At 50.3% G+C, this 10,532-nt stretch overlaps 2 protein-coding genes across 4 annotated transcripts in view; both read left to right on the top strand.

The window, feature by feature from the left end:
- Nucleotides 1-4,570, top strand: part of OTUD5 (OTU deubiquitinase 5) — a 40,257-nt gene extending 35,687 nt beyond the window's left edge. Inside the window, exons 6-9 of one of the 3 annotated variants that reach the window (XM_023519033.1) lie at nucleotides 665-850; nucleotides 2,741-2,942; nucleotides 3,045-3,158; nucleotides 3,466-4,570. In XM_023519033.1, the coding sequence (XP_023374801.1) occupies nucleotides 665-850; nucleotides 2,741-2,942; nucleotides 3,045-3,158; nucleotides 3,466-3,590 (627 nt within the window). In that variant the 3' untranslated portion in view covers nucleotides 3,591-4,570. Of the gene's footprint in view, nucleotides 1-664; nucleotides 869-2,740; nucleotides 2,943-3,044; nucleotides 3,159-3,465 lie in introns of all 3 variants that reach the window. The other 2 variants (XM_012811316.2, XM_012811317.1) reach the window with 2 other exon arrangements.
- A 3,386-nt stretch (nucleotides 4,571-7,956) lies between these two features.
- The window catches only part of PIM2 (Pim-2 proto-oncogene, serine/threonine kinase), a 6,268-nt gene continuing 3,692 nt past the window's right edge, over nucleotides 7,957-10,532 (top strand). Inside the window, exons 1-3 of the mRNA XM_012811315.2 lie at nucleotides 7,957-8,318; nucleotides 8,446-8,555; nucleotides 9,254-9,304. Of these exons, the coding sequence (XP_012666769.2) occupies nucleotides 8,258-8,318; nucleotides 8,446-8,555; nucleotides 9,254-9,304 (222 nt within the window). The 5' untranslated portion in view covers nucleotides 7,957-8,257. The remainder of the gene's footprint in view (nucleotides 8,319-8,445; nucleotides 8,556-9,253; nucleotides 9,305-10,532) is intronic.

Here is a 10,532-nt window from a genome sequence, read left to right as displayed (position 1 = left end):
TTGTTTGGCGGGCCAGGCTGGATTTGAACCTGTCAGCTCATGTGTATGTGGCTGGTGCCTTAGTTGCTTGAGCCGCAGGTGCCAAGCCCCTATTTCATTTTTTAAAAAGCTGTTTGATTTCACAGCCTGACAAACAGAACGCTCATACAATGTCCTACCATTCTGAAACTCAGTAGCACCCCACACCATGCTAGTACTGCTCTTCACCCCTCACACATCCCCCTGTTTGTCTCCCCCCTTACAAGCTTGAGTACTCCCTCTACCCAGTGCACACACAGCTAACTTTGTCCCCATCTGGGCATGTGTGAGGAAAGCCTCATCAGTATTACAAAACTGAGTCATCACTGGATGAAGCTTTTTAAAATTAAGGTCTAGGCTGGAAGGTTCCTGGCTGCCCCAGACTTAGTACCTCAGTTGATGTGTCTTAGTGGTAGGGTCAGGTCTTCTGAGCACAGGACTTTGGAATGACAAGTCTTATAACCCAAGCCTGCTTTCCCTCAGTGTCTGATAAAGAGGTAGTCTGCTGAGGAATCCTTTGTGGGAGTACTTGACTTCTTGTTTCCTTTTTTTCTGGGGCCTCTGGGCCTCCCTCCCTGAGCCCTTTCTGATTCTTGGCCAGGTTCAGACTGTCATTGCACATCCCTGTTCTTCTCCCCCATTGCAGTTTGCGGAGCAGTCCCTGATGAAGAATGCTATAAAAACATCAGAGGAATCATGGATTGAACAGCAGATGCTGGAAGACAAGAAACGGGCTACAGACTGGGAGGCCACAAACGAGGCCATTGAGGAACAGGTGGCTCGGGAATCCTACCTGCAGTGGCTGCGGGATCAAGAGAAACAGGCTCGCCAGGTTCGAGGCCCCAGCCAGGTTGGTCATGGGCTCTGTTACTGGCCTGACCAAGAATTCATGCTTTGCCCCTAAATGAGCAGTAAAAAAATTAAGTAGGTTTTTTTTTTTTTAAATAGAGTCTCTTTCTTTTACCCTGGGTAGGGGTGCAGTGTCATCACTGTAGCTCATTGCATCCTCCAACTCCTGGGGTCAAACAATCTTCCTGCCTCATCTTCCCAAGTAGCTGGGACTACAGGAGGTTCATGCCACCATACCTGACTAATTTTTCTATTTTTAGTAGAGAATGGGTTTTGCTGTTGCTTAAACAGGTCTTAAACTCCTGGTCTCAAGTAATCCTTCTGCCTTGACCTCTCAGAGTCCTAGAATTACAGGTATGAGCCAACACACCCAGCCAAAAGTAAGCAGGGCCGGGGTCGGGTTTGAACTCACCACCTCCAGTATATGAGGCTGGCGCCCTACTCCTTTGAGCCACAGGCGCTGCCCCAAAACTAAGCAGGTTTTACATCTGGGAGGGAAGGAAACTTCTAGCCCCATCTGTAACTTATCTTCACCTTAGTGCCTTGGAACTTTGAATATGTGTATAGATCAAGCACTTCAGGAATGAGAGAGGGCATTCACTACCACTGGTGACGTAAAGGAGCAATGGATAGATTCAGAGAGACAGGCTTTTATGGAATGCTCTTGTGTGCCAGGCTCTGTACTCAGGATATAAAATTGGACCTAGCCGCTCAGCTCTCAGTGATCTCATCTGTTGAGGGAAACAGATTCATTAATGGGGCCCTTGACCCTGGCTGGAGAACCAGTGGAGGTGGGGCCTCTGGTCAGTCTTTACAAAGGAAGGTTGAATTGTTACAGCAAGAGGGGGGCAGGGCAGACAGGCATCTGAAGAATCACAAGGAGTTTGGAGTGATTGTAGATGTTGGCAAGAATTGAATAATTTGTTCAGCAAATACTACTTACTACATGCCTGTGCCAGGCACCATTCTCAGTGTACATAGGTGAACCCAAGAGGGCAAGAGCCTTATTCTTTTGATGCTCATATTTTTGCAGAGTGAAAGCAAGTAAACATAATAAATAAATTAGTTGAGAGGTGCTATGGTTGAAAAATACAGAGCCAGGGAAAGGAGAATGAGTAGGACTGAGTGAGATTTGAGCAAAAGCTTACAGAAGGTGAGCGAGCTGAGCACAAATGCAGGGACCAGCACACAGCTTATCTGCTGCCTTCATGTTAAAATAGAGTATATTGGATTCTTGCTTCTCCATTCTTGTGATGCATTACTAAAAAGAATGTGTTCCACCTCCATCTAGGTTAATATAAAAGATATAATCTTTTTAATGGCTGAATAGTATTCCATGACTACATATACCACAGCTTGTTAATCCATTCCTGGGCCCAGAGGAGGGCCAGTGTAGCTGGACAGAGTGTAGTAATAGTTGAAGTCAGAGGGGTGATGGTGCCAGATTGTGTATGGGCTTGTGGGCTGTAATGAGGCAGAGGCTGTAGGAGGGTAGCAAACAGAAGAAGCATGGGGTCCGACTTAGGATTCAGCAGGATCCCCTTGACTGCTAAGTGTAGAACAGAGTCTGAGGGATGAGGGAAGAAGCAGGGGGTTAGTAAGGAAGCTACTGCAGAAGTCTAGGTAACTGGTGATAGGGCTGGCTGGCAGTGGAGCTGATGAGAAGAATTAGAATTTGAGATGTATATTAAAGGTAGAGAGCAGCATTTTCTGTAAGATTGGTGGTAGAGGTGAGATAATGGGGTTAAGGAGCTTTGCTTCTATCCTGAGAAGGACCCCTTTTGGTCCACTGTGTGAGTAGGAATGATGGGGTGGGGTACAGGAGGGTTGCAACTGGTGGTAGTCCTTATTGCTTTTCCCTTTCTTACTGCAGCCCCGAAAAGCCAGTGCTACATGCAGTTCGGCCACAGCAGCAGCCTCCAGTGGCCTGGAGGAGTGGACCAGCCGGTCCCCAAGGCAGCGGAGTTCGGCCCCGTCACCAGAGCACCCTGAGCTGCATGCTGAGCTGGGGATCAAGCCCCCTTCCCCAGGCACTGTTTTAGCTCTTGCCAAACCTCCTTCCCCCTGTGCACCAGGTCAGTGACTTCCTCACAGGGAAAATACACTAGGGTTAGGAAGTATTGCCTGAGTCCTGGGTCCTATGTCCTACCTCTGATTGTCCTGTCCATCTGCCCTAGGTACAAGCAGTCAGTTTTCAGCAGGGGCTGACCGGGCTAATTCCCCCCTGGTGTCCCTTTACCCTGCTCTGGAGTGTCGGGCCCTCATTCAGCAGATGTCCCCCTCTGCCTTTGGTGAGCCTCCTCTATCTGGGGGCCAGGGGCCAGCTGGGAGTTGGGGAGGGACTAGAAGAAGTAGCATGTCCTGAGAGGGGGTTTATATAGCCTCTGGTCAAGAAGTGGGAGGCGATTATTTAGGCCCAAAAGATTAGCCCCAGAAGGGGTCCAAGTATGGTTTCACAGCCCTAAGGGAGCCTTCTCCTTAGAGAAAAGAGTGAGAAAGGCCAGTATGGGATTTCTCAAAACTCCAGAGATCAGCAGTGGGGGAGGAGAAGGAAAACGGAGAGCATTCCATCATCCTTTTCCTCTTCCTTTTGCCCAGCAGGTCTGAATGACTGGGATGATGATGATATCCTAGCATCGGTGCTGGCAGTGTCCCAACAGGAATACCTAGACAGTATGAAGAAAAACAAAGTGCACAGAGACCCCCCCCCAGACAAGAGTTGATGGAGACCCAGGGACTGGACACCATCTCCCAACCCCCACCACTCCTGCCCTCTGGTGCCACCCCACCTTTGGCTTTCTTCTGTCTTGCCTCCTTCCCATCTTCCCACTCTCCCCTCTTCCCTCCTCCCTCCTTTCCACTTCCCTTTGGCTGGCCCACTCCTGCACTCCCTCCATTGCTGCTGCCACCACCGCCACCTGTCTCTCTGCCAGCTGATGTGCCCTGTTGCCCCCCCATCCCTGAACAGCACCATCCCTGCATTCCACAGGGGACTCGGGCAAGGGTGCCGAAGGTAGGCAAGAGGCACACAGACAAACCAACTGGCAGCAGCCAGGCAGCCCCAAAGGAGAGAGACAGACAGAGGAAAGTCTCCCTGCCCCCCATTTCTTCCAAGATCAGAAAACTTGTTATCCCTCCCCCACAACAACGCCAGGGATATGGGAGGAAGAAGTGGAGTATTTCCCTTCCAAGTACCCCAAGAATGTCTGAGCCTTCAATGTTGAATTTTTTCTTTATTAAAATGAACTTTTATCTTATAAAATCAACCAGTCAAAAATGACATAGACAGCAGCATTGGCTCTGTGAAGGTGGCATCTCTTTGGTTTGGGGGCAGGCAGACTATGGGGCATGGAGGGGGTACAAAGATGTGGGTTGCCATCTTCTGGCCACTAGCTCTATGGAGGTGGGCAGAGGGCCTAGGGTGTGAGCTGGGGCAGGGGGCAAGGGTGGCAGGTGTCAGACCAGCTTTGGACAAATGAGACCCTGACCTTGCTGCATTCCTTTTGCTTCCACCACCACCACTAGTCTCTTTTGGAATCTTGGGAGTGGGGAGCATCTTTGGGATCATGGCCACCACCCAGGATTTCAGTGTAGGGAGTGGGAGCAGCCTTGGCAGATGGGGCACCCGTGCCCTGCAGGTGTTGACAAGATCAGCCATCTGTAATGTCCTTGGCACAATAAAACCAAATGTCAGTTTCCCTGAGCGGCTCTGTTCTGTGTGGGGCAGTGGGTGGGTGGGCCTCTGGGTAGAGGAGGCAATGGCACAGCTCTTTGGCTTGACTTCTGAGGTCCAAATGCTCCAGTAGGGTCTGCCTGGAGCCTTGGAATTCATAATTAATCAACTCATTGCATATTAGACCTGGACCTATCATCACCAGAAAACCCCCATCTTTGCCTGCTGCCCCAGTCCTTGCCTATATATTTCCTTAGGGGTGTGATGGGGGCAGAGAAAGGACTATGAGCTTGAGGAGAAAGGCTGAACATCCTACCTGAATTCCAATTTCTCTGCCTGCATCTCTCACTATCTCTGCTTGCTCTTTCCTTGTCATGATCTGATGAGGAAATGCTTTGGAATAGCATAATTGGCACTTAATAGCAGCATGAATTTAGTGGAAATGACCAGAGGGACCCACCCCACTGGGTTTTAGAAAGTCATAAATAGCTAACGCCTTTTGTTCATGTCCCCCAGTCCTTGACACCTGCCCTTCCTATGGGGTAAAGCCAAGACAGGGAAGGCTGGCTGGCCTCTAGGTTTTCTCAAGCATCATTTTCACTGTGCCTCCATGACGGGGGTCCCTGTGAAAGTCTGGCTCTGAAGGTGAGGATGTGAATGACTGACTGGCTGTGTGCAGGGTGTCTCCGGAATCTAATGGTCAAGTATATGTTTGCTAGAGAGTTGGTTTGAGATCTTCTTCAGCATTTTCTAACTCTGTGGCCTTGGTCACATCATAGCCTCTGAGTTTCAAGTGTCCCATCTGTATAAGAAAGGTGGTTATGGCTCAGGGCCTATAACTCAGCAGCTAGGGTGCCAGTCACATAACTGGAGCTGGTGGGTTCAAATCCAGTGTGGGCCTGCCAAACAACAATGACAACTACAACCAAAAAATAGCCGGGTATCGTGGCAGGCACCTGTAGTCCCAGCTACTTGGGAGGCTGAGGCGAGAGAATCACTGAAGCCCAAGAGTTAGAGTTTGCTGTGAGCTGTGATGGGACAGCACTCTACCAAGGGTGACAAAGTGAGACTCTTGTCTCAAAAAAAACAGATGGTTAATGTCTGCTACCTCATGCTGTCTCAGCTTGTGAGCATTGAGAGACTGTGTGTAGTCAACATAATATACTGTTGGGCATAGTGCCTGCCACATTCTGAGAGTGAAAATGTTAGCCAGTATTATTTTTATTTATTTATTTTTTTTGAGACAGTGCCTCAAGCTGTCCCCCTGGGCAGAGTGCTGTGGCATTACAGCTCACAGCAACCTCCAACTCCTGGGCTCAAGCGAGTCTCCTGCCTCCGCCTCCCAAGTAGCTGGGACCACAGGCGCCCGCCACAACGCCCGGCTATTTTTTGGTTGCAGCCATCATTGTTGTTTTGGCAGGTCCGGGCTGGGGATTCAAACCCGCCACCTTAGGTGTACGTGGCTGGCACCTTAGCCGGTTGAGCTATAGGCGCTGAGCCAGCAGGTATTATTAATTACCCTATTGTGGAAGTTTCTGCACCATTTGGCTCCTGCCTCTTTTTGTGCTCTGATTTCCTTGGCCTCTGCCTGTGCAATTTACCTTTCCCTTGTTCTGAGCCACCAACCTTCTTTGTCTTCTAAGACACATAGAGGGTCACCTTCTGACAAGTCCGTTCACGTTCTCACTTCTGTCTACAAATATCTGTAATAACTGTACTATAAACAAATTTCCCAGGCAGGGGCTTTGATGCCTGACCTATTTGTGTATCTCAAATATCTGCATCCCCACTAAGGCCTGGCAGCCTTATGGTAGACCCCTAATAACATTGGGTGAATAAGCGAAAGTACATGTATGTATTTGCTTTTTGGGTGTTATGTATGTGTGTGTGACTGGTGAGTGTAAGTCTTCATGTGCATGTCACTGAGTGTCTCCAGTCATGTGTGTGATGAGGGCTTGTTTCCAGGTGTGTCAGATGGTGACTGAGTGTGGGACTCTATCTCTGACAGTTTGTGTCTGTATCCTAGACGTGTGCATGTCTGCGTGGGTCTGTCTGTGACAGTGCATCTGTGGTTTTTCTGTCTGATGAGATGGAGGTCCGTTTGTATTTCTATGAGATTTGGGGTAGCTGTTTCTGGATAGTTTGTTTCATTGATAAGGCTGCATGTCTGATGGTGTATGTGACTAGGTCTCTTCATGACTTATTTTTGTGATACTGCCTGTGTGGCTCAGTCATACTAGTACATGTCTGCCTTTGAGTAGTGCATGTGTGTCTCTGGAGCATCTGTGTATCTCCCTGTGACAGACTCTGCATCTCATTTCTGGGACAGTACAAGTGTTTATGTGACAGTACATGTTTGATTGTGCCAGTGTGTTTGTGACAAGTTCTGTCAGTGTGTCTTGACAAGGACATGTCTGTGGTTACATGGCAATGTAGGCCTCCCAGTCTCTGGAGTGCCTGTTTTTCTGTAATGGTATCTCTGGATATCAGTTTGGGGATATAACTGTTTTTCTGACAGTGTGCTACCTGAACAGTGTATGTCAGTCTCTGTGACAGTGCATATGTATCTAGGACAAGTTTCCATCAATGTGTCTGATGGTATGTGTGTATTATCTCATGACATTTTTGTTATCTTTGGAGTGCATTTTTGTCTTTCTGGGGTGTAGGGCCTTATCCAGTGGTTTTTTATGTTTGTATATGAGAGTGTTTTGTTACTTCCAGCATCATCTACCATGTCTAAGTCCTTGTCTCACCCAGAAGTGCAGATATTGACCACCCTGGCTCACTCCCCACCCACTCCCCCACCCCTCCTTGTAGATTCTAGACCCGTGTACTGGGCCCAAGGCTGTCTAGATAGTCTGTCTTTGTTAAAGGCTCCAAAAACACCCTGTAGGCAGTCTGTTTCAGGCATGCCTTTACCTGGGCGTCCCCCCCAAACCCCACGATGTGGCCATGGTTGGAGGTTACCCATCCCGGACTACTGGACAGATTATTCTACAGCCTTGGCTTTAGCTTCAGAATGAAGGCTGCCAGTGGCCTGGAAGACTCCAGTGAAGGGTGAGAAATACCCCTGGGGACAGGGTCCTGGATAGCCACGGGCTCGAATTCTTAGAAGCCAGGCCTGGTGCTATCGCTACAATAATCTCGAGGCAAAGGCGGCAAACCAACTTCCTAGGAAAGGAGGCTGCGCAGTTGTTTTTCAAGTGTACATACACACACCACCACCACCAACAACCGGGCACAATAACCAAAACAAACGAGGTTGCTGCAGAGGGATACCCAGAAAAGCTTTCCTCTTCGTGTGAGCCCCACCTCGTGCCCCCTCATTTACATTCAGGCACCTCCTCCTCGGAAGAACCAGGCGTGTATTTGCATAAGGGGGCACTCGAAACGTTGAGGGTGGTATGTAAATAAGGACTGGCTCCGATTGGCTAGGGTACAGCAGGTGCCGCGTCCCGATTGATCAAAGCCAGGTGGGCGGGGCTGTCGCCCAGGGTGACTCTCCCGGGAGGCGCGTGCCCCGGCTCAGTAGCGTTTGGGCTGGAGCGCGCGGCGAATCTTAAGCTTGCGCTGTCTGAGGGCGCTTCTGGGCCACCAGTTTCCCTGCCTTCCACCCTGGCGCCCCCCAGCCCTGGCTCCCCGGCCGCTCTCCCCCGGGCGTCCACGCCCTGCGGGCTCAGCGGGTTCAGTGGGCTCAATCTGCGCAGCACCTCCTCCATGTTGACCAAGCCTCTGCAGGGGCCTTCTGCGCCCCCCGTGACCCCCATGTCGCCTCCAGGTGAGCACAGTCTTACCAACTGCGACCAGGCAGGGTGGGCTGGAAGGTGGGTGGCGGCACGGGGGGAGGGAGTCGCGGCTGGGCTCAGTACGCCGCCACCCTGACTTCCTCGCCTCCGCCTGCGTAGGAGGCAAGGATCGGGAAGCGTTCGAGGCCGAGTACCGACTCGGCCCCCTCCTGGGTAAGGGGGGCTTTGGAACCGTCTTCGCGGGACACCGCGTCACAGACCGACTCCAGGTATCCACCACGAGGGTCTTGGGAGGGTTAGGTATGTGTGGCGGGGGTCCTCGAGCTGGGATGCTGGTACACCGGGCAGTGAGCCTGCAATGTGTGTAGTATGGTCATAAGGAGCAGAATCCGGGTTGCTGGGGTATGTATGCGTGGCGTGTGATGGTCCAGGTAGTATGTGATGGGGGTGGGGTTGCTTTCATGGCAGGTATTCTGGAGGTTCAGGGAGTTAAACTGGGCAGTGGGGGCCAAGGGAACTGTTAGACCCCAGGATCCAGGGGATATGTATGTGTGTCTGTGTATGTGAAGGTGGGGACCTAGATCTAAGGAGAATTTTGGAGATTTTTGGAGGTAGGTGTCCAGTTTGATGTCGTGAGGACCAGGACCCTGGTACAGAGTTGTGGTGTCCTGGAGCTAAATAGGAAAATTGAGGAATTTTTAGGTATCAGGAAATCTATAACTCTGGACTTGGGGTGAGGGGTCCTGATGGCCTGAGAAGGGAGAGCCCAACAAGGGCAAAGGATGGTAGGAGAGGTAAACTTGGTTCTAGGGACTCAGGAGAGCAGGGGAGGTTTGGCTCATGGGTTGTAGGGTGGTGTGGTTGGGGACCAGAGAAGCTGGAATGCTGGCTGATGGAGGGGTACTAGAGGTGGGCAGAAAGTCTAGACTGGGAGGAGTCACCCCTTAACCCCAGCCCTCTTCTCTAGGTGGCCATTAAAGTGATTCCCCGTAATCGTGTGCTGGGATGGTCCCCCTTGGTGAGTATCTTTGGATCCCTTCCTGACCTATCTACTCCATCATTGACGGTGAATACGCTCCCTTGCTTTTCCAGTAAATGTGTGACTCCCTGGGCCCTGTAACATTGAGAACGCTCCTACCAGCCCATATTTATTCCCTTGGAGTAACACAATTCTGATTCACCCTCATTCCCCTTCGAGCCCTGGTTTCTCCTTTCTAACTCTCCTTTCTCATCCTCCTTCCAAACACTGCTTTGGGGACTGCCCGCAGGGCATGCTGGTGGGGAAAGAGGGGCAGAGGTCATTGGTTGCCATGGTGATGGTGGCTGCTTCTCTCCTGCAGTTAAAGCGCTAACGGACAGCAGGGCGGGTCTGGGCAAGTTGTAGAGGTGTGAGCGCCCCCTGGCGGGCCCATGGGAAACTGCGTCTGCGCAGGCCTTGGGACCCAGAGGAGAGGGTGCGCCTGCGCAGTATTGAATTTTTGTGTCTCCCTGAGAAAACCTGTCTGCGGCTGTGCAGGTCAGCGGCCTGGCCAGAAGAGGGCCCCACTTCAAGCAGTAAGGGTGCTTCTGGCCAGCAGTGAGCCTGCGCCGAGCTACTAGAGTCATGAGAGGGGTCTTTTGTGTCCAGGAACATTTGCACCTTTTACCGAGCAGTTCTAGGTGCCTGGTGACAGTGACAAAATATCACATGATAACAGTTTGTGCCAGGTCCTTTTGAATTAATCACACTCACCTATTTACCAAATATATATTGAGCAAATACTATGTCAGGCACAATTACAGGCCCTTGGCAAGATATTATAAAATATTTATTAAGAACTGATTTTGTGCTAAGTCCCTTTCTACATTGCTTTCATCTAGTTAACATTGAGCCCTACCCTGTTACCAGGCATTATTCTAATGCTTGAGATAATGTTAGTGAAAAAAACAAACTACTAAACAGCAATGGTGTTTATTGAGTGCTAACTCCTTGTCAGATCCTATGCCTTTATCTGTTTAACAACCATTTATTGAGCACCTACTGTGTGTAAGATACTGTTGTAATCTCTTAGAAAATGTCAGTGAACAAAACAAAATGTTACAGAATAGAGCTGCTTCTGCCAAAGGTCTTTTGTTAAGAACTCCTTTCATGGCTCCGTCCCTGTGGCTCAAGTGGCTAAGGTGCCAGCCACATACACCTAGGGTGGTAGGTTCAAATCCAGCCCAGTCCCACTAAACAACAAAGATGGCTGCAACCAAAGAAAATG

This window comes from Otolemur garnettii, unplaced genomic scaffold, assembly GCF_000181295.1.
Source record: "Otolemur garnettii isolate 467f Iridium unplaced genomic scaffold, OtoGar3 scaffold00153, whole genome shotgun sequence".
Lineage (NCBI taxonomy): Eukaryota > Metazoa > Chordata > Mammalia > Primates > Galagidae > Otolemur > Otolemur garnettii.
The sequence above is the reverse complement of the archived record's forward strand: the minus strand, read 5'-3'. Positions and strand labels throughout refer to the sequence as shown.